The sequence below is a fragment of the Athene noctua genome, chromosome 11, assembly GCF_965140245.1.
Source record: "Athene noctua chromosome 11, bAthNoc1.hap1.1, whole genome shotgun sequence".
Lineage (NCBI taxonomy): Eukaryota > Metazoa > Chordata > Aves > Strigiformes > Strigidae > Athene > Athene noctua.
In genome coordinates this window covers 22,003,711-22,027,685 of record NC_134047.1, presented here as the reverse complement: position 1 = coordinate 22,027,685, position 23,975 = coordinate 22,003,711, and the positions used below count along the sequence as shown (strand labels likewise).

The 23,975-nt window shown below is 37.0% G+C and overlaps 1 protein-coding gene across 2 annotated transcripts in view; it reads left to right on the top strand.

Moving 5' to 3' along the window:
* The window catches only part of DACH2 (dachshund family transcription factor 2), a 307,986-nt gene that overhangs the window by 202,659 nt on the left and 81,352 nt on the right, over window positions 1-23,975 (top strand). For both annotated transcript variants that reach the window (XM_074915380.1, XM_074915379.1), the window contains exon 3: window positions 2,704-2,835. In XM_074915380.1, coding sequence (XP_074771481.1) covers window positions 2,704-2,835 — 132 coding nt within the window. The remainder of the gene's footprint in view (window positions 1-2,703; window positions 2,836-23,975) is intronic.

The following is a 23,975-nucleotide window of genomic DNA, read 5'->3' as shown; positions in this document are numbered from 1 at the left end:
GTTTTAGGTGTGGGGGGTTTTTTGTTTTGTTTTTATATAGTGCCCTGGGTAATATTTTGTCTTGTCTTTTATCTGAATGTTTTACTAAAGGTCTGAATTTACTTTCCATTTTCTGTTTATCTCCTTATGAATAGTTTCTTTACTCTTGTGTATACTTAAGTAAAGTTTTATGATTTGCTGTATCAAGAACCTGTATAAATACTGACCCAGATGAAAATATTTACTGGAATATTGGTTCATCTGTACATATTTGGGTACATCAAAATGACAAAATGTTATAAAAAACCCTCCATGTTCAGACTCTTAATGTTCTTTGTAACCTTCAAATTAAATGTGAATGCATATGGATTTGAAGAAAAAGTGAAAAGAGAGTAGGCTGTGAGTGGGTACAAGTTCTGAAAATGCTTTAGTGATGGCTGTACCTTAAAACTTGGAATTGGTTGGGATGAGGAGGAAAAGTGCAGGTCTGCAGGTAGGAAGGCAAATCACACAGGTGCGTGGAAAACTTGAAGAGTAAATTCCTCAGAAGACTTGTGTTGATGCCTGTCTTTTCGAACTTACTGAAAATGATGTGAAATTCACTTAGAGAACAATCCCACTTCCTTTTGCTAGAAAAAAAGTGGAAAAGTTTATAGATTAGTTCATCTTCAGAAATTGTGTGAACAGTTTTATCACTGAAGATACATTCTTTGGTGGATTAAGTATGAGTGATGTCAGCCAGAGAATTTGTAAAAACAGGAGTTTAAACATCGGGGTTTTATATCTGCTTGATAAAGAACCTGTAGCATTTGCAAAAGAACTTTAAAGGGTATTAGAAAAAAAAATTATTTTTAAATAAAAAGTGAGTACTGTTATGGTATAGGTATCTTCTGTATGAAGTGACCTAAAAGATGAGATTATTAAAGCTGTTTTCTGGTTATACATTTGTACTTAGTGTATATTAATAATGAAATCAATATAGTATTTCATATATCAATGAGAAAACAGTAAAACAAGTGCCTAATTAGTGTAGATTTTATATTTTAGATATGGCATCGGTGCTGTGGAAATACAGGAGTGTGTAACTGCAGCTTGGTTTTGTGAGTGTTGGGACGCTCTCAGGCAAGATGGAAGGAGGAGGCCTGAAAAGAGGGCTTGTGTAACTCCCATCTCATAACCTGCCATCTCCAACTTACTGATACTACTCAGGAATATCTCTGCTGAAGTTAACCGAATTGCTCTATCCGTATGTGATAATACTTCTCCCTCCCCCATGCAGTTGGAGTCTATGGATTGCTTGCTTACTTAAGTCATATTAAAATAATGAGAACGTTTGGAAAGCCTATTAGAAAAGCAGCAGAGATAATCTAAATGTCAAATTCATAGCAGCTTTTAAAAGAAAGTATTTTAATTTATGGATGTGTGGCAGTATAGGATGTGAAAATTATTAGTTCACTTTAATCAGCATCTAATCTCTCAGTAAGCAGTACTTTCCAGAAACAGCAAATTATTTAATTCTGTTTTGATGTGCAATATCTTTGTCAATTGATACAGCATGCACCGCTGACAAAAAATCATGGGGTTTTTTTTGGTAAACGCAATTCAGTGACTGTGAAACTATTGCACAGTCAGTTACAAGACAGCCAATAGGAAATACTTAGCTTTGCTTTTTAGCAAATGTCAAAAGCAAGTCATACTGTACTGGGAGTAAATTCATTTAATCCATAACTTAATGAATACACAGTTATACCTGTAGAGATCTTTTGGTTACATGGCCTTATTCCCTGTATTTTCCTTCAAGATAGATGAACTTCAGATAAGATATTTTCAGTCATATCTTGCCCAGAGTAAAAGTAATTTCATACTTTGTGGAAGAAAATCTGATCTCTGACTTACTGACCAAGTCAAAAGGATAAAACTTTTTAAAAGTTTACTCTTAAGAATAAAAGGGTATTTGGAATCTAAATAATAATAACAAAATTATGGTAATGATGGTGACCTGTAGCTTGATGCTACTCTATTTCTTCTCTTTTACTATTGGAAATTAATTGGATTTTAGTCACTTGAAAATCTTCTGCCCCTAGCCCCCCTTAATTCTGTGAGTTTGTGCTGGTCTTAATGGCTCCTTAAAGGTGGGATCAAGTTTGTAATACCAATATTGTACTCTTCTAACATTTCCCATGTAATGTTTTCCAGTAGTAATAATGTTAATCCAAACTAACAAACTTTAGAAAAACACAAAATAGTATTTGGATATATAATGTAATAGTATGTACAACATTGATTGTTCCATGTTAATTGGCTTTGAACTGTTGAAATTAAGGAATACTGTATCTTACTAGTGTACTTGGAAATTATGTAGCATTTAGCTAAATAAGTCAACCAGAAAGTGTTCAAAGTGACAAAATAATCAAAGTGATGGGAAATTATATTTAAAAGTATAATCAAAAAGGATATCATTAAATAAATAGTTCTTTATGCTATACTTTAAAACAAAAAAAAACAAAAAAAAAAACCCCAAGCATGAATGACTTAAAAAAATCTCCTTAGAATGGTGTACTGAAATAACTTGACTTCAAAATAGTGTTCAGAATAACATTACATAACTGGACTAAGAATGTGTATTGAATGTATGTGGTTTATTCTCACTGAAAGGAATTTTGTTCTTCTTATTTCTCAGTGCTGTATGGTACGGTATGATATTCTTTTTATTTATTTTACCAGGTCTGACAGCAGCTGCCATGGCAGAGGCTATGAAGTTACAGAAAATGAAACTTATGGCAATGAATAGCCTTCATGGAAGCGGAAGTCAAAATGGAACAGAATCAGAAAATGAGGAGCTCAATTCTAATGCAGGTAAGTAATGCTGTGCGTGTCAGCTGTAAGGGAGAGCCTGGTTTTGTGCATGGGAAACAACCAAAAATCTATCTCAAATTATTGTGCTCTTTTATTTTGTAAGCTGTGCTCTGCCAATGTCAAATCAAAACTACTGCACCTATTCCTCCAGTACTCCTCCAGTTTCCCTCCTAACAGCCATCTTCATTATTTTATTTTTTTTTTTAAATACTGGTGAAAGATTGTTTTCATTATGTTAGAACACAGATATTTTAAACTGTTCCCTAAATGTATTTGTATTAACAAAAGGTTTCTCTACTGGCAATAATAGAGTGAGTCTAGAGTTTTCCTGGAAATGATGGAAGGTTTCCAAAACGTCAGGTTGTTGGAACTCATAATGAGTTGCACAGTTCACCGGAGAAAGGTAAAGTAGGGAATGCTAGATCAACGATTTTCTGCCTTTTCTGCATTTTGTTCTTCCCTTGAATGGATATTTGCAAACCACAGCTATGAAGGAGAGTTATGACAAACGTTTGTTATGGCCTACCTGGCTGGAATAACCTTGGGTAGACGACACTGATGCTAAACACATGTTCAGTCTGTACTACTATAAGCATTGATGTAGACTTGAACTAAGCTCCGCGAGTCCCAGCTCCACAAGAATAGGGTTCATGGTTTAAGTTGGAAATGGATCCTCTGAAGAGAATATCTTCTTTGATTATTCTAAGGTCTTTTTCAGATCAATAGGAGAGATTTTTACTTGGATAATGTGGAGAACCTAGAATAATTTGTCTCAGAAAGCTGCTAGATACTTACTACAATAAGAGCAGTTTCACTTGAACTCACATTTTTTGACACAATCATACAGTGCAGTCTTACCACTTTGGAAACCTATGCATCCTTTGTTTTCATTATCAATTCAAGAAGAGAGGCATTGTCTAATCCCTCGTTGCATTCAGATCTCCCCTCGGCATTCACACGTCTCTGAAGTCACACATGCATCTCTAAAGACGAAGCCGCTCTAACAGTTTGCTTGCTTGGATGGGGCATAGTGTATATGCATTGTACCATCAAAATGGTAATTTATTAGACCAATAAAGCAGCAGCTGGGAGGTCTTAGACTCATTTTCTAAAGGAATAACTTTGAATTCATGACAAATTATGCACAAAGCAGTCTTTCCAAAAGTGGTATTGCCTTTTGCTAATTTTGTGTACTCATCTGTATTGAAGAAATCTGGCTTCTAATTCATGCATTAAACCCTTTCCCAGCTTTCTATTGTGTAGGATATGTATTTCTTATTCACCTCCCAGACCCTAATCAATTAGTGCGTATTGAATTCACAAGAAAAGCACTGAAAAAGCATATTTAGTTTGTGTAACTCTTATAGTCTGTATATAGTTCAAAATTAATTATGAAGTTTCACTGAATGCTAAGAAACATGACAGAAGATAGAATTCCTACAGAAAAGCAAGGAAGCTTCATACATAAAAGATGTAGGGTTAGTATTAGGGGTTTTAAAAGCTGCTGTACAAAAGCTTCCTAATTTAAATGTTCATGGTTTCATGTGTTACCTGATCCGGCAAAACTGGTATGCTTCATATGGGGAGAAACTACAGTACAGTAATTAATATTATTATTTTAGGTACCTCGTTGACAAGTTTTATGGGGGACTATCATACCAGCCTTTCGACAATACGTCAAGAGTATGCATATTAAATGAAAGTTCTCTGTGGTTTAGCAATTCAATGAGTTCTACAACTGACTCAATACCAATTTAAATATTTGGAAAAATTCCCACTGACTTTAGCTGAAGTTACAGTGGGGCCCAAGGATAAAGGTATGGTGTCAGTTATGTAAAGATCTCTTCTCAATTCTTTCCCCTTTTCATTGCCTAATTCAGTAAAAATGCTAAGAGCAGATTTACTGGATCAAGTGCCAATGTTGCTTTCAGACAGAAAAGTAAGTCCTTAACAAAAAGAACTACTACTGATTATATTAAAAAATCACAGTTTCCCCTCTTCAGTATCTGCAACGGCAGCATTAGGATTATTTTAGTAATGCATGGCTTCTCTCTTTATTGGAGGATCATTTTTTAATGATTTACACTGAGCAGGTACAGCAGGACGTGTCAAAAAGGAAAACCAAAATGAAAGGAAAGTAAAAGTTAACTGTACGTTTCAGTATACGAAATAACTGAGGAATTACCAAATGCTCACTGTGGAAAACTCAATGGAGACTGAGGTGGGACGTGAAGAGTGGGCATTTTGTTTAGAAGTTGATATGCGTTTTGTAACTTTGATTCACTGTGAAGAGAATACCGTGATAATTCTCTGTGCATGAAAGCTTTACCAACTGTTTGTTTTGCTCTAGACTCTTACAGTTTAAATGACTATTAAAAACAAAATGGGGATGTGAAATGAGAAAGAAAATTGAATTTTGAAAATTTTTTTACTAAGGAGAGGTAAAAAGGAACAGAGCAAAGGAGTCAGAAGCCTCATAAGTGAGAAAAACATTTTATTTTAGGAGAGAGACCTACAGTTTCTTTGATTTGAGGTTGTGTTTAATAGCTTCTGTAATGGCTGCAACATGACTCTGCATCTAGATTTCAGCATGAGTAACAACCTGTTCGTGTTTCATTTAGCTCCAAATGAGAAATTCTGTCTTTTATTGTTTTAGGAAATTAGTCTGTGTACTATTGCTCCTGGAACTTTATAATTAATCACTAAAGGTTATGGCTGTGGAGAGTTTGTGGGAAATAGATGTCTGAATGATTATAATTGTAGCTGTCAAATCAGAAATATAGTTATACAGAGCAGAGGACCTTTTGCTTCCTTTGATTTTATGTTTTTTTTTTCTTTTTACTGTAACAAAGACTTGAAGGGTTGCAGTTTTACTTTAAAAAACAACTAGAGAGATTGTTGTATTTTTACCTCAGTGTTACACATTAACTTCCTTTGGCAAACATAAGATAAAATGCCACTAAATATTTCACATTAAGATGTGTCCCTTCCTCCTTATTCCATAGTCTGACAGATGAGTGGAATAGTCTCTTCTGCTGTTTGTTTTGAATTAAAAATGTAATTGATCGGTGTTAAGTGCTGAAATTTTATTGCCAGATTTTTTGTAAGTGTGTCATTATGTAGAGGCCATTAGTATAGTAAAAAAGTGTGGAGGTTGTCTTGTCATATTCATTTCAATCCCCATCTGTATCTGTTGAAGTCAGTATGAAATAATTCTGGATTTGCTTCTTTAGTAATGCCTAGAATGTCACTTCTGTAGTATCTTTGTATGTATGCACCTGTGATGATGGAAATTTTTCAAGAATTTCTACATCTGAATCCAAAATTCATGCTACCAACTTAAAATCTGAACTCTTAACTCTAGGGATCACTGACTGTAATTTCTCAGATATTATATTGTCCTCTAGGAAGTTACAGGTGTGGAACTGAATCTTAAAACTGTGTCTAAGGAAGTGGGGAGTAAATGTGCCACTTCTTTTCCTGCTTCTAGTCCAGCTGGTATACTTTTGCCATCAGGTCCTACCTACCTCCTTTTTGTGATATTACAATAATCTCAGTAATGGTGGAGTTTAGTACTGGAATATTCTAAATAATTTATTTTTTAAAAAATGCTGTAAGAGACAATACTGAAACTGTGGGAAAAAAAAATGTACCAAAACCCAAGTACTGCACGAATTTTTTAATTGAAGTAATGCATTAGTTCACATTGCTGTGAAGAATGTCGTTACACATTTGAACATTAATGTCCTCCTTCCACTCTCCGCAGAAGAAAAAGAGATTTTTTGCACCTTCCTACTCATCATATGAAGTGTTGAAGCAAACTTCTTAGGCAGTTGAAAATCTCATATTTAATCTGGCACTATAGGTTCTCTGGCCCCACAGTCCAGCTGATCTGTGCTAGTGGTTCCTGTGGCTTGGTGTCTGTCTCCATCTTCTTGTAGGATCTGGGAAAAAAAGGTTGAATTTGGAGAACCGTGTGGTTGGGTACATAGGTGTCTGGAAGTGGGAGAGATTGATCCTTCTGGAATCTCAAATTCCTGGTGGCCATAAATCTTTCATAATCCTATTCCTCCTTCTTGGTTACTCCGTGTGAGTCCTTGGAGACGGTTTGTTGACGGCAATCAGTGCACACATCTGAGGATTGCCGGGAGTCCAGAGGGTTGCCATAGCTAAGGCAAGTCATGCTGTGACTTCTCTTTTGACTTCTCAAGCACTTGAAAATTTTAAAAGAGAAAAACTAAAAAATGCTGTGAAGCATGACTGATAATATGTGCCAGCAGTGATATGGCCTTTCATATTCCACTTTGGAAAATGAGTAAGATCAAGAGTATGAAGCTGGCAGCTGAAGCCACGTATGCTGATTGCATGTTCAGATCTCTCAAAGCCCAGCCACGTAATCGATTCTGTTGTTCTATAGAAATAAGATAAACAAAACAAAACCTCTCTGGTTGCACAAAAGTGTTTCTAAAGATCATCTGTTTCATCATCATGCAATACTAAAATTAGGTGAAGTTTATTCTGGAAATTAGCATATAATTGCCTAGGGAAATTTGAAAGTTATTTGAAATCAGAGCTTTTTTTTTTTTTTTTTTTTTAATAGCATGGCAGCGGGTAATTTGTGCAAGTATGTGATAGAACTGGAACCTGAAGGATAGATTGCAAAATACAGTATTGGTGATATTACCCGAACGTCCTTTAAGCTGCATAAGCAAAGAAGGATCAGTGCACAGCAATCCGTGACAGTACCTGTTTGTACAAAACCTCAGTGCAAAGAATAAAGCAGTTGTTTTCTTCTGTTGGCTTTTGGAGTTAGCATGCATGATTTAATAAATGTGTTTTGCTTTCCCAAGAGAGATATCAAACAGTACTAAGTGTTTCAGTGGTATTTCCTTAGGAAGTCAAAATGTTATTCTGTATGTAGAGTCTTGTTGCTTAATTTCCAGACAAGGAGCTAAGTTAGGCAGAAAAGAAAGGAAAAACACCCTAGCTTTTGGCATATGAGGATCAGAGAAAAAGCTCTACATAGAAGGGAAAAAAAAAAAAAGTGTTATCTTTTTATCCTTTTTTCCCTTCAGTACCTGCCATGCAGTTTTCTCATAAATGCAAACATCCTTCACAATCTGTTTAAAAAACCACAAATACATCACTCAGAGGAATATTTAAGGAACCATCAGGAGGGAAAAAACTCATTGGTTTAATGGAATGCTGTCAAGGAAAATCAGCATCACAAACGACACAGGGGCAGAATTGATACTTTTGCACTGACATGTTAAAAGAAAATCCCATGCATTATTTAGAAAACCCAGAAATCTGTCAGCTGTATGATTGCCGAGTTAGCAGAAGCAGGAGGATGCTGCTCAAGTTGAAAAGAAACGCGTAGGCACAGATCCATATTGTAACCTTTCATGTTCTCCACCCACCATGAATACCCAGCTATTACACGGTCAGCATTTTTTAGTTTTTCTCTTTTAAAATTTTCAAGTGCTTGAAAAGTCAAAAGAGGTAGGTCTTTTATTCTAAAAAGCAGGATGCCGAGGCTGTTATTTTATTGTAAGAGTAAAAATGACAAGACCAGAGAACAGATTTTTTTAATCCTTGAGTGCCGTGCAGACTTCATGAAGTCATTTTTCCTGTTGTTAAAGCAAGTATTTTTGTTACATGAGCAGAGAGTTATTGTTTCAAAGATGATAATTTTATTTAAAGTACACAAAACATTCATGCTGTTATAAAAATATAACCAGTCAAAACTACTATTAATATTTTTAGAATCAATTGAAAAGCTAGTGAAGCATACATTAAATTTTCTTTAATTGTCCATTTGCCAGGAGAACTACATACAGTCTTGAAGTAGGAGAGAATTTAGTATGTTTTATTTTCTGTGCCGTCCGCCCAAAAACTAGTCTTGTTTGACTCTAGCTCTAACAGATCTATTAAAACATTTCTCCCTAAAGATTGAGACATATGTGCTATTTTTTCAGACGTGTACCTGTGCTGGTTGTGGTGAGTGTAAAGATACTTGCTTTTCACACTGGAAGTTGAGAGTAGCACGTGGTGGCTACATGGACCTCCCTGTTCACCAAGTGGTGAAGTGCAGTTTGCTGCTAGTCCACGGCCATCAAACGCAAATGGATTGAGCACTGAGATAGGTGGGATAGATGGAAAGAAGGTGACATTTTTGATGTGCGTTTTTTCTTCAGCGTGCTGCTGATGCTGTACCTTGATGTGGTACAACACGTGTTACACAGCCGATGGGAGCAGGCTGGGAGATAGGCAGTGAAGGTCAGTGTCATGCAGAGACACTGCTTAAAAGATCTCCTGGAGATCAGGAATGAGTTCAGAGCACTCAGGGCTCCTGTTCAGCCCTTCAGTCTGGGATGGGGTTCTCTGGGGGAGGTTGGACGCTGCAGTAGGACTGGGCCATGTTACAGTGTGTGTCTGAAAAAAAAATGCAACTTCTGAGCCCCTGGACGAGACATTGGTTCTTTGGGGATGACAGCGTAGAGGCAAGGGAGCGGCATGCTGAAGTCTGGTGTGCGCATGAGGCTCCTCTAGGTCATGAAGGCATGTATGGCCCCACAGGTGACCGGCTGTGAGGGCACCCCCAGTGTAAGGGTGCTTATCCCAAGGCCGTAACTCTTGAAGAAGATTTGCGTGGTGATGCAACTTGGTGGCTTTCAGGTTGCACTTCCATACATAGATTTGGAGGTATGGTTTCTTGGAAGTTTCTTGAACCCAGTTGCAAATGATATCCAAGACATAATAATCTTTCTTTTTGGTGAAAATGGAGTGGGGGAGCTAAAACATTCATGTGACGCTGAGGCTTTAAAAAGCTTTATCCAAAGGTGCTTGTCAGAAAATGTCCGTGGTTGTTGAATGATACAGAGCAATGAATTCCGTGCAGAAAATGCAAGTGAGGCCTTCCTGGAGCCAGCGACTGATAATTCGGGAGGAAAAGGTTGATATGTTGTTTTCTTTTTTGAGATACAGCTCCTCAAACATTAGCTGGGAAGTGATAAGCTCTTTGTTCGGTTCGGTTGTACCTTGTTTGTTTTCTGCTGTATTCCCTTCTGTTTCTTCCTAATGGTGATGGCTTTCATGGGCCCTCTCAAATAGCCCAAGAACCCAGGCTCTGTGTGTGAAGCTTGGAAACAAGATGCACATATATCTATTTCTTTGGCAAATCGGTTTGTTTTGGAGAGTGAGTATCAGTGGATAGTTTCTGCTGTGTTGCCTCACCACTGGGCAGTACTTAATACCAAGGGTTTTAGGATGCTTTAGAGAACCACAGACAGATTCTTAAGCAGTTACCTATTGAATTCATGTGAGTACATTAACTGTATTTTTTAAAAGTATTTTTATTCATTTAAATAAAAACAAATACTTTATATGATTCACACATAAATGTTGCCTCATCAGCTAATATTTTCATATTTGGATTGACTGACACCCAACTCAGAAATAGGAAGTAGCTCTGACTGTGGTTTCAAAACTAAGAAAGGAATTACAACTTTGAACAACTTCTTAAAATGAAATTCTCTCTGCTTTTCTCAGTAACTCTGAGGCATCTCTGAGAGAAATCTCTTTTTCACGTTTTTGATGCTTATCTTCTATATGATGAAATTAATTGATTTTTGTATAACATCATATGCTAATGTAAACTATTTTTAAGGTCAGGCAAATGTAGGTATTATAGAGAGTTCTTTTTAGAAAAGTTCTTACTAAATGTCTAAGCTCTGGTTTGCGTGAAGGCTTTTTGAGTGGGTAATTCTCAAGGGTATATTTTAAATGGATTCATGACAATTAGATGCTGCTAAATGTTTATGAATGAAGAATATATATACTTGTAAGTTTATATTTCAACAGTTAAACATACCACACAATCTGCTTCCTCAGTATATTTTGGCTGTTATCTTATTTGAAGTCAAAGAACTGCTGTTCCTTTTTTCCAGAGCATAAAGTACATTTTTTTCATAAGACAGAATTCCTTACAATGCTCTCTAACTTTTGCTGGAATAAATTTAATCTAGAAAATCAAGATTCATATCTATTAAAAAAACCCTTTCTAACGCCAATTAAAATACCTCCGGGTGCACACAGCGAATCATAAACCTCTCTAGATTCTTGCCATATCTACTATCAGAACTAAGTGCAGCAAAAGATAAACTAATGACAAAATGCAAATGGTATGGCTAAACTGCTTAGAATTGAGAGCTTTCACATGTCTGTCACCTTTCAGATCCTTTACAAATTTATAGTCTCAGAGTGCAGAGGTCTAAATCTTCAAAGCTTGAAAAACAGAGGTGCAGCATGAACTAATCTTCATTTTTTCCCCTATCTTCTTACAGCAGCACTAATGGAAATGTATTTTGTTTAATGACTCTGAAATCCTGTTTGTAATTAGATGTGGGAATTGGTCTTACTTTGTAACAGATGATACTGGAATAATAATATGAGAGATGCTACGCTGAGACCACTATCCTCCTAAATCTATATCATTTTTCATTTTATTGACAGGAAATGTGTTCCTGGAACAAAGAGATTGATTTTAAAGAGTAGAAAAAGAATATCTAGTAAAAACTCAAATGAAAACATTCTAGCATTACTTTAAGTGTATCACAAGAGTACATTAACCTTTTAACTTTATTTTTAATTTTAGTAAACAGTCATCTTATAATTGTTGCTTTGTCACTGATATGATCTTTGAATTAATGCACCAAAAGGTAGGGAACTTTAATTAATGACAGGGTGCATACAATTAAAATGCATATCATATTTCAGAAGGATTATTCAAAATAATTAATTTTGACTGTTAAAACACTTCTACAGTCCTAAATGAAGTAATTAGGAGTGGGCATAGAACATGTGAGTGCAGGCTGAGCTCACACAGTCCCTTTAGAGTATTAGTCGTCTTCACTAGATCTTGATGTCATAAATCATTTTGGCCACTGTAGAGCCAAGGCTACTTTTTTCCTTGGGTTTAATTTTCACATTTGTTAGTAGCAGCAGATATTTGTGGTCAGTATCAAGCTGTGGAAGGAAAGCAAGTTGCTCAGAAGTGTCTCTCTGAAATGCTGGGGTTTCAACCCCAAGCCCCACATTCAGGTTGACATCTGGGTGATTCCCACAGCCCTTCCCAAGGGGGGTGAGTTTTCGTTCAGGCTCCCCCCCAGGGTGGGGCAGCCTGGCAGACAGAGCCATTGGGTAAAGGAGCCCCGGGTGTCCTGCAGTGAGTAACCCAGGGTCAGGTGTCCCACTGAGGGATAACAGCTGGGACCGTTGCAGGAGGGGCAGTGTCTGTGTGTGAGGTGGGTGCCCTGTGCAGAGTTCCCTGCTGGGGAAGGACCTCCCGCCTGCCTGGGGCTGGGCTCCGCTCAGCTCTGGCTTTGGTAAACCCGGGCTGTGCAGAGATTCAGTGTGTGGCTTCCTTGGCCTTATGTGTTTGGCTTGTTGACCTGGTTGTCTCCCGTTCCTTCTATGGGAGACTGCCCGTCACCATTTCCCCCACCCATTGCTGGTCGTGCGGTGTCGTTGTTGGGGTCAGTGGGATTGGTGTCAGTTATGTATAATCTGATTGACTTGTTTGTACCCCCAGCGGTCACCCATGTACTGACCCTTTTGTGTCAAATTCAATCTGATTATTGGTTCATCTTTATGCTGCCTGTGTCCTTTATGCTAGGCCTGATAATTGGCAAAACGCTCATTAAGACAAGGCCTCATGTTTCTCTGCAAGGTACAGGAGCTGCCATACCACTATAGGGAGCAATACTTACCAGAAATGTGCCAAGTTTAGGACTTGCAGTATAAATTTTTATTAAGACCAATACAGATGAGATCCACTGCACTTTAAAGGGAAAAGTTATTCCAGTTTAGAAGTTTTAGTAGGCTTCTGTGACGGCTGAAGGACGTGGTGTGAAGAGTACTGTGCTGCCCTTTGGGAAGCAGAGCTGCTCTCTTAGGCTGGCGTAGGGTGAGAAGGCATCTCCAGACATCTCTGCCTTGCTGGTCTTGATACTTAGTAGGAAAGGGAAGGCAAAGCATGGTCCAGATCTACCTTTCTGAAACACACTTTGTATTTTATGCTAAACCACTACTGGATAAAAGCAAAATCAGTCGTGAGAGCAGGAACCATCAACTGGTGATCAGATGAACTCTGGCAATTAGGGATGCCAAAAATGCTAAGAAGTACGCTTAGCGATTTGCAGATTGTCCACAGTGCTACCAAAGAACAAGAATAGCGAAGTACCATATGTCAAATATTACTTTTTTTCCTTTTGAGGTCCTTGTATGTACTCTGTTTCAACAAAATCTTCTCTGCCTATCATTTTTGCACAAAGTAATGTATTTGTTTAAACACTATGGTGTATTAGCATCGATGTGTTTTAATTTCCCATTGCAATATTTAGGTATGTAAGGAATCCAGTGCATAAATTATTCCAGTATGCTAGGAAAAGCAAGTATTAGTGATAATTGCTTTTGTTAATACTAGGGAGTCAACTTCAATCTCACATTAATGATATTTTAACAATAAAAAGTATTTTAATATTTTAATTACATTATAAAGTCTGAAACATTCTGGTTAAGGCATATAAAAGTTAGGATGAAAACTTGCATATTACCTTTGATGCAGGCCACATGCTGAGAGTCCCCCAAAGGATGTCATTGATAGTGATACAGCTGCCAACAGCAGGAGTCTCATGAATTACAATTTTAATCAGATTTTTTAAAAAAGTCCCCTAACGTACAGTTAATTTATGTTTGATGTAAGAAATATTTGTGGTGTGATCATTTGGAATATTTTCCTCACTCAAAAGAGTAGCATTAATCCAAAAAAACCCCATTTTAATAATGTGGGGTTTTAGTTAAGGATTCAGTACTAGGTTTTTGCAGAGTGCCCTGAACTGACATTTTTGCAGCTGAGATTCGATAGCAGTTTTACTTGCAACAGTTGGCGCTGTTTAAATGTCTAGCTGATTTGTGAATTTGATGAGACAGAAGTCACAGTGGTCTCAAGTAATTCTGCCTTCACTTGCACCCACAAAGTAAGAGGCATCCCTTAGTTCTGGAGTAGGGACTATATGGGTAAGCAGGACATACACAGATCAGAACCTTATTACTTTTTATAGAATACCTTGACAAACTTGAATAGTTATATTCAAGTTTTGTTTTCCTTTAATAAAGTTTTGATCCACAAGAAAATCAGGATTATGCATTTATTTCTGTGATTTTAAAAGTAAGCATCTGACAGTTTTGCATAATAGGTTATGCTTTCTGCTCCATATTCTGTTTAAAAAAAGCTGGAATCCAAAGCTGTGAGTGACATTTTGGTAGAATTTTAGCAAGTACAGTCATTACCAAATTAAAAATAGATACAGGTGGGTAGTCTGTGTTTTTAGCTCCTTTTAAGAAAACCAACCCCTAACTGTATACAAGAGCAGCGATTTATCAGATCATTCTAGTTACAGTTATGAAAAACAAGCAATGTTGTTTCAGACCAGGAGTAAATGTACCTTTATCACCAGAGTGTGTTAGAAATCTTTAATTTCCATGGGTGCGACATCTTTTCCTCAACTGAAATTATTACTCTTAATTTTTTAGAAGCTTAATTTAAATTAATAAGATCACTGAAGAATATTAAAACCTGGTCCGTTTAGTCATGCAGAAGAAAATCTTGTTGGCACCATCTAATTGAAGCTACTAATTTGTCCATAATCTAAAGGGAAAATGCATGGATTTTTAGTACATGTTTCAAATGCCATCTTATTGTGTTTATTATCTTGGAAACATAAGCAATATTATTTTATCGGGTAAGTAACTAGTAGGTATTTTAGGATGGCCAGTTCATGTGTTAGTTTTTGCAGATATATGTTTCATGTTGGGAGGCACAGAAAGCATGCATCTCATACTATTAGAATAGCAGTATCTTCTCAAACTGTGACGTTTTCTTGAAGGGAAGAGTAGGTAAGGCTTTACCTGATCCACTCTTGTTGCTGAAGAGACCATAATGTAGATAATGATCCTCTGTTGTGGATAAACACTCGGGGCTGTACCCTGAAATGTGGTATATTGTGTTGCCGTGATCATATCTAGGTCAGGCAGTAGACGCTGTTTAGTGGTGGCAGGATGAGTTCGGGATGGGCCGTTGCCCTGCTGTTTGGCACTGCCTCTGGGTCTGGTCTCTGGCAGTTTGCAGTGTTTGGGATCATAGGAAGACAGCACATTCAGATTTGTTTTCTTGTCTACACTCTCAGTGAAGCAAGAACTCTGCCAGCATCATGTCTGACTGATAGTTGTCCAGCTTAATTTTAGAGATTTTATAGGCTTACTAATCATGGCCAGTTTCCCTAATGTTTAACCAAAGTCTTCCTTGTTACAGTCTTTCCTTGCTGTTTCTTAGTCTCTTTGGGGTGGGTATGGAGAAGTATTTACTCCCTTTTATCACTGAACATGTCTTTTATCTAGAGAAGACTATTAGTGAGTCTCCTATCTGTCTTCCCTACATTAAACTAACCTGCTCTTCTGAAGGTGCCTCGTGCTGATGATTCTCGAGGTCGCTGGTCAGTCCTCACTGCGCTCCTCTGGCCTCTCTCCAAGTGATTCATATCCTGCCGGTGCCCAGCCCAGCGCTTCGGTCAAGGCTGTGCCAGTGCTCAGTGCAGCAACGTAGAACAGGACAGGGAGAAAGAATTTCTTCCAGTCATACATACCACTATCTTGTATAAACGTGTGAAAGTCTTACCCTCCTGCCGTTTCCTGGAAGCAGGATACTGCTGACCTGTGTTCATCTGCAGTTAACTATCACAGCTACATCTTTTTTTTTTTTTTTTTTTTTTTTGGTTAATATTTTTAAGAGCTACACAGGCAGTCAAATGCCATTCTGAATTTGGGAGGATGGTTATTCCAGCCTTTCATCTGTCCTGACAAAATTTTCGCATTATATCACTTTTAAATGTTCACAGAGGTTTAGATCGATTGTAATAAAGATCCAGAGTTTTGGATAGATTGGTTAATTGTGCAGTGTATGCTTATGATATAGACTCTAACATGCTAACATCTGCCCTTGAATGTGAAGTGTTTCATTCAGTTGAGTTTGGCCATTTTATAGTTTATTCTATCTTTACAGGTTGACTGGAGGTACATACTGAAGGTAAATTAAAATTGATAGTTGAAACTGAAAATCAGCATTTTCTGTTTAGATCATGTGCATTTTTTAAGCTGTACAGAGCCATCTGCAATTAATGCTCTTTGTTGTATATCTTCTGTATTTACAGTATATTTGACAATAAAACCTTTTTTGACATTTAATCAGTAGCAGAGTTGTTCCACTCTCATTATATATTCATGAACTTTATCACCAAGACAAGACATAAATGTTGAGCTTGCCTTTAAGATTAGACATGCATTGATATTTGAAACCTAGAAAATTGGAAGGTTTTGTGTCTGTTCTACAGTTGTACAATATAAAAATAAGAATAGATTCTTCTTTCAGTAAGATGCTCAGGCTCCTCTGAAGACAGAGACAAGTGAAACTTTGGGACTAGTGGAACTTCCAGCATACCTGTATGAGCTGTATATTCAGTTACTAATGTCATGTAACATGAGAGGCTGCATTTTCCCCTTTATTTGTAAGGCATATAATAGTAGTCAAATTGTGGTTTATTTTCTCATATTTAGGGTGGAAATTGGAAAGGTAGTAGTAGGAAGACGTCTTGTGCAAGTTCCTGTGCTTCCTATGGATCGGTTTTCTGATTGACCATCTTTAAGAATTTGATGTAAAGGGGATTTTGGCATTTCATACTTGAGAAATATTCTTCCTCATTTGAAATGCCTGGGTTTTTTTCCTTGATTTTTGACAAAGTAGGTATTTTTTAGAAGTTGAGTCCGACTTTGTTCCCTTCCTCTGTAAAATCCTAGATCCAGGGAGAAAAGTCTTTTAGAAAACACTAGAATAGCTAGCATGAGTAAGATTTTAATTTTGTTTTTTATAAATGCCAAATGTACCTGGATATATACTGTATGTTCAATAATATTTCTATGTTAGTGAGAGATTGAACTTTAATAGAAAAACATTAACTGAAGGGTATTTGCATGAAACTTGTAGGTATCTTATATTTAGGAGGATAATCTCTAATGAGCCTCTCTGAATTTAAACTCAGTGATTGTGTCTGTAGAAGAAATATTTGCATTGTCCTATTGCTAGCGATTGATACTCATTTTCTATGCAACTAACTTACTTTCTTTGAAACTGCCTTGAATAATTACAGCCCAAACCCTGCCCCTGTACTATGTAAATGGAAAATCCAAGTCATCAGATAGCAGTGAATCTTCAGTTTGGATTAAAAAAAGTATTTTATTTATTAGATGCAGTTATGGCACTGAAATAAATGGTTGGTGCAGTTATACAACACCTCACCTTCAAAATTTAATCATCTACAAATGCCATTTATTTTTCATAAGCTCCTTCCCTTTTAATATGATTCATTAGATATCCTTCTCTTTTTTTCCCTGCTGTTTCTTCATCTATTTTGGATGTAGACTGCAGACATTTATTTCCCCTCTGTCTTAACTTACGATGTGGTTGATGTAAAAACATTTTAAAACAATGTTCATATTATTTAAATAATTTCAAATTTTAAAGTTTGAAATTGCAGATCTATTCTGCTGTAACCTACTTCTTATAGATTTGTCCTAGAATTTTTGTTGAGGCTGATTTCTTTACTTTTCAAGACAATTTGTATGTTTATTAACCTCCCATTTACAACACATGCAATTTAGAAAATGCCCCTGCATTGATCTCCTCAAGCACGCAGCAGAAGTTCTTGCAACTGGTAGAAAGCTGAACATTCCCACTCCCCAGCAGGGGAGGGGCACTGGTGGAAAGTGATACCTCGGCAGAAAGTGTGTGTGGCTTTACTCCCCTGTGGTTGGTTGTAGCTGTCGAACGGCTCGGCGTCCCGGCAGTGTGGGAATAAGGCAATTTCCCTTCCTCCTGCTGTGGAGCGTATCTTTTGCACAGTCATCAAGAGCTGAAGCTCTGTAGTTTTACATGGCTCTTTCTGATTCAGCGTGTGAATCGGTAAAGAGGGAACCAATGCAGATCAAGAGGAATGTTTTTTTATGAGGGTTGCACTATCATTGCAGAGGCTAATATTTCCTCTCCTCTGTATGTCTGCAGTTGAATGTGGTCTGAATTCAGGGATTGAATTTGAAGTTGGAAGTATTTGTGTGGCAGCACGTGAGGTATGTGACACTAGCACGGCCTAGGTAGACAATTACCTCCCAGCTCCGCCATTTTTAGTTATCTTAATTGTATACACGCAATAACTTCTAATTCAATTAAGACTAGCAATATTCCGCATTAGCCTGTCTGTTAAAATCCATGCAGTATACTATAAAAAAGTCATTAGTTTGGTAATATCAATTTAACAAGTTTTAGCTCATTAACCTTGACACCAGCAGTGCTGGAGAGAAGAACCTTTTGATATCGTTGTTCTCAGCATATACCAAGGAGCTCTGAAAAGCTGTTGAAATCCATGGCTATTATCCTCGACCATCAGTTACAGCTGGGTGTTACCTCTTCTATGCAAATACCCCATAGTAAACCACAAATTATATCTTTTCAAGTCAACTTTATAAATTGCGGTAGTGTTTATTCAGAAAAACATTTTTTTTTCCATTAGGAACTTTCAGTGGGGTTTAGATGGTCCTTTAACAGCACTGCCAGCTCTTTCCTCTGTTCCATTTTTCAGATATATACCATTCCAACATCACTTTTAAAAAGCTTACCTGAAGTGTGCCAGATGAATGTTTGTGTAACGTTTTAGTAAGCTGAGTAAGGTGCTAATTGCAGAAATACTACTTCAGTTACTTCTTTTTGTTATCCAGGTTTGCTTTTGAGAAATCGGTTACCTTTGTAATAATGTTGTTGGTTTAGCTTTAGAAATCCGATATAATACTGCTGTAGGTACCATTATAAAATAGGAAAATGAGCAGTCCTTTAAAACTAGGGTACAAATAAATAAAAAACTCTACCAGTCAAAAAGCTGTTGTTTATTGTATACTTACTTTTATACTCAAATTGGATGTGTCTGAGTATCAGAATTGAGAAGAGGTAGAGCAGAACTCATGTTTAGCCTCGTAATACAGCTGTAATCACAGGGGCATTTGAAAAACAGCAAGAAGGGATTCTATAAAAACAAAATGTATTTTCTTGGGAATGGCTTCACTTAATCCCTTGCAGTCATTGTGTCTCTGTCACATTTTATGATTTGGGGATGGGCTTTTGTTAGAAAGAGAATTAGCATCCACCTCTGAGCAAGGGCTATAGGAAATGGAGGAGAAAGAAGAGAGACTTGTACAAATGTTTCAGTGTGGAAGTGGAAGAACAAAGCAAGATGAACGTGGAAAACAGTATTTCATTTTCAGTTCTCTCTGTCCTATTCATGCCAGTGTAAAATTTTGTGTGTGTTTATTTCTGTTTTATCATTTTCCTTTTCTTTGTTTTCTAGCTTGTGCAGCCAGACACTGCCTTTTACTACCTTTTAGGCTATGGAGGTATTCTTGAAATTGCTGTCCTCTCTGTGCTCAGTAACCTATTAAAGTTAGGGAACAGTTTTGATCCTTTTCTCCTTTTGCCTGTACTTAAGTGTGTCACTGTCCAGATTTGGGTCTCCCCATTGCATTGCAGTATCTGCCCTTTCTGAAAATCCCCCCTGGCCTGGCCAGAGCACGTGGCCCTCAGCCAGCTGTTGGTCTGCCTGTGGCAGTTCGTGCCAGCGCTGGGGGCGAAGGGCAAGGGGGCACGCTGAGGTGTAAAGAGATCGGGCAAGTCTTGCGACGGTTTTCTCAAACGCAGAGTAAAAGGCAAAGGATGGATTGGGCATTGCGGACTACAGCAATGCTGACACACTTCAGGAGCACCCACAGAGCCGTGTATTTTGGCTTTGTTTGAGAGCACTCCAGTCTGTGTGATCCCAGGAGATGGAGGCTGGCAGCATGAGTGCTGGTAAGTGTGTACAGCTGTGGTGCAGGTGTGAGAAGGCAGAGCTGGAGGGAGCTGCTGCTGCTCTCTGGCCAGGTCTTGGGCATTTCTTCCCACTGGAAAGCCAAAGCTCTGCTCCGTGTGACTTAGTATGTACACAGTCAATCACAAGATTAAAAATTAACTTGGAATACTTGGATAAAGTGACAGGCCAGAAGATGGGCAGCAAATATTTTTGCTCATTTACGCTCTTAATGGGAAGAGGATTTCAGTAAAAGACCACAGGTGTAATTTATGCAGTTTGAATATTGCAGACTAATAAAAGAATCACTATTCTGAACTATATGTTAAAAACTGATTGTATAAAGGAACAGTTATGTCAGCCAAATTTTCAGCTTCAGTAGGAAAAAACAAGGTAGATATAAACTTAAGTATAAGCTAACCTTTTTTTATTTTCTCGTATGTTTGCCTCATAAAAAGTGAACTATTTCTTGTCTTCTATAGAAATCTAATCCAAAATGAAAAAGTACATTAGATAAAGCTGAAATTTTGTTTGACCTGTAGGTGGCGGGGAGGAGTGCAGTGTTGAGATTGAGAAAAGTTTTGCATATGTAAAACATCGAGGAGATGTACTTTGCAGAAGTTCTGTGAGTTTGAAATAGGATTATTTCAACTGTTTTCAGCTTTGACAATATACCAAAGAACTTTCCTCTACAATACAAAGCAATTACATTGAAAATTCATGTTACAAAATAAATCTATTAAATTGTTGCTCTTTTAAGACGTTTGACATTTTTCTTCCAAAATTTACCAAAATTCCTTCAATGCATAGGAGCTAGGCTTTGTTTTTTAACTGAGCGTTTTTCAAGTTATCTGTAATTTTTTTTAAAATAACTGAAGAAAACATGGATGCAGGAAATTGCAGTTTTGTGGAGTCTTTCATCTAGGACCTAATTCAGATAGAATCACCTATATATGAAGCAGAAGATTCACATGTGGTGGGTACTTAGACAAACATGTGCAAGCCAAAGCTGCCTCTGTAAATACTGATTTTCTTTCTAAAAGGGATCTAACATTATTTGACATTTATGAAGAACTACGTTAGAATCTTTTGTGAAACATACAGTGGCATTTCTTCTGGCAAATATATTTTTTATATCTTTATGTTAAATTGTATGTGTGTGCACATTTTTGTATGTATGTATGAACGTATCTCAATATATTTGAAAGAAGAACTACAAATCAGGCTGCAGATTTGTGCCTTTTAATTTGGAGGTTTGTAGTCTGACCATGTTCACTTTGGATTTAAATACCTTTTGAGGTATTCAGGCTTGATTACTTGGCCTCACTTTAATATAGCTTAGAAATAAAGCTTATATCTGGGGAGCTGTCTTTTTATTGACTAAAAATCTATCACTTCTGAGATCTTTCATAGAGTAAAATGTGTATTGTAGACATTTCACTTAAGGGTTTTCGACCAGTGTTTTTAAAAGCTAGCACAACTAAAAAAAATTGAGGTCCTGCTGCATATTTTGAAGCTAGACTTTAAAAAATGCATATTTCAGGAGGATCATGCTCTGGGGTTGTTGTTTTGACCAATTCCATGGATAGAGTGTATTTGCAGAATGAGACGCCAGGTACAGGAGTCAGAGCTGTGGAACAGTCGAGGCTCTTTGTGGCACTGAGGGAGGCAGAAGATTTCATCCTTTAGGTCAAAGCCACAAAACCAGCACCAGTGCTATATATCATTGCCAAATCAAGAGCTGTGTTTTGAAATAAGAGATACTGTGCCATAGGTGTGCTGATACAAAGTGCATTGCTCTTTAAAAAATCTCTACAGTGAGTATGACTCTTTCAGGTTTTTTAAACTGAAAACTGCCTAGAATCTCAGAAGTGAAAATCATGTCTTCAAGCTTCCCAAACTAAAGAGCTTTGGGAAGAGTGTATTTGTCATTATGTTTAATTTGCACATACCTCACCAAAGAAAAGGCCAGGGGAGCTAGGCCGAGAACACAGCTGTACAGGCAGCTCAACTAATTGCCTCTCCATCCTCAACCTCATTTATCTTCATTTCTTCCCAATTATACCAAATTATCAATAGTCTCTGTTGCATCAGAGTCTTAATCCCCTTTATTCAGGCAGCATTAGATAGTGGCAGATGAATTCTTGGAGGGAGTCAGGGTAAACAGCCATGAAATGCCACCTCTGGCAGATGGCATTGCTCACAAGAAATGTGACAAAACATTTGGAATTTGTTACTAGGCATTGGTATGAGAAGGCAAGCTGTCAATATTTTTTTAAATGATAATCAAGGTGGTGCATACTTATACCACAAGCAGAAATGAATCCTGTCCAAAACCTCAAGCTTAGTTAAGTTCAGCTTGGCACTGTGCTGTTGTATTTTGTTGCTGAAGCCTTTCACTTTTTCTTAAGAAATATTTTCAGTTTATCTGGTATTAATATCAACATTTTAATAATGTTCGTTCTGATTATAGTTGTTGTTTTGTTTTTGTATACCTCAAATACTCATTTGAAGACGTAGAATATCCTTTATACAATAACAAATTTAGGAAGTATTTTCTTGAATAGTTTCTTTGGCATTATTTGTCTTTCTTAGGGGTTTGATCCCCTTCTTTAGAGAAGCTAATGCAAAGCTTCCACTGATAATTCATTTGGGAGATTTTGCACTAGAGATTAGATGAGAGCACCTGATGGCTAGGTTTGCTGAATGAGAAAAACAATCTGAAAATCAAAGATTGATTAAACATGTGAGATGTCCAAGTGTTGTGGTAGGTATATATTCAGCTATTACTATGAGCAAAAGTGAAAATTATTTTTAAAGGAAGTACCAAGTTGGCTGCTAATATAGTTCAAGATTTTTTGCATGTCATTTTTAGACTGACATTAAATGAAACACAGTAGATTTCACTGATGACCTTTTAAGTGAATTAGGTTTATTCACAGGCCCTCCTGGTTTTGGCAGCATTCTAAATTTTTTGGAAGTCAGTAATAACTTAGTGCAAGGAATCAAATATCAGAAATAAAAAACGGTGCATCTTTAGAATTAGTATAGATGTTGCCAGTGTTCTCCATACTGACACAACTTGTTGGAACTGTGCAAGTGCAGGTGTCTGGACTTACTGGTCCTTCATGGAAACTGGGGCTTATGACAGCAAAACTTATTGGAGAGCATTTGCAGTCATTCTGCTTCTATATAAAAGGATGTTAGGCATCCCTTTCGCAACCTCTCACTCCCTAGTAAAATCTCCAGTGTCACTGAATTCTGTGTAGATGCTTCAAACTGGCAGAGGTTTGGAAGATTGTCCAAATGCATATGTATGATGTGCCACAGACTGTATTTAATTCTTGCAAGCCACGCTTTATATTACACAGACTTCTTTTAGTACTGGGAATTTTTTATAATAATATAAATACATAATTCATTTATGTTACTACAAATTAACTCAGAAGATTACATTCTGTAACTTGAACTGTTCATAACAATTATTTCAGAAAAATAGTAAATGATAAATTGTTGAAACATGAATGATCTGATTTTGTACCATAATGCTACCTGTCTGATGGATGTCAGGACATTCTCAAAGCCTCTCAAAATCAAACAAAACTATCTGACTAGTTACAATAAAATTCAGAGTACATGTATCTCAGTGATCGTTTCAGCAGGTTGTTAAATATAGGAAAATATTAAGTAATTAAACCAAAACCAAAAACAGTTGGTTTGTGGTGAGTGAAGGTGTCAACGATTGTCATCACTGGAATATGAATCGTAATCCCTTGCTGGCTGCTGTTGTTGAGTTTAGAAGGATGTATGTTTTATCCTTTCTGGCAGCCAGCCCTACAACTGTGTTCAAGATCTGAAAGTTAAGCTGTTTTATTTCTGGCTTGTGCATCATCAACAGTAATAAAAACATGACAGACCAAAATTTTGACCTTATTTCTATTTGTGAAATGCACGTGTTTCTGAAGACAGACTTCGGTCCTGCTTTAGAAAACAGGGTTGGGTTTTTTTTGTGTTGATGGTGCTAAACCAGAAGAGGTACAATGTTCTAGTACAGTATTTTTATCTTTGTATAGAAAAATAAATAGCGATAAAGTCACACACTTATTACTAAAAATGTTTTAGCAATAACCATTCAGAGGC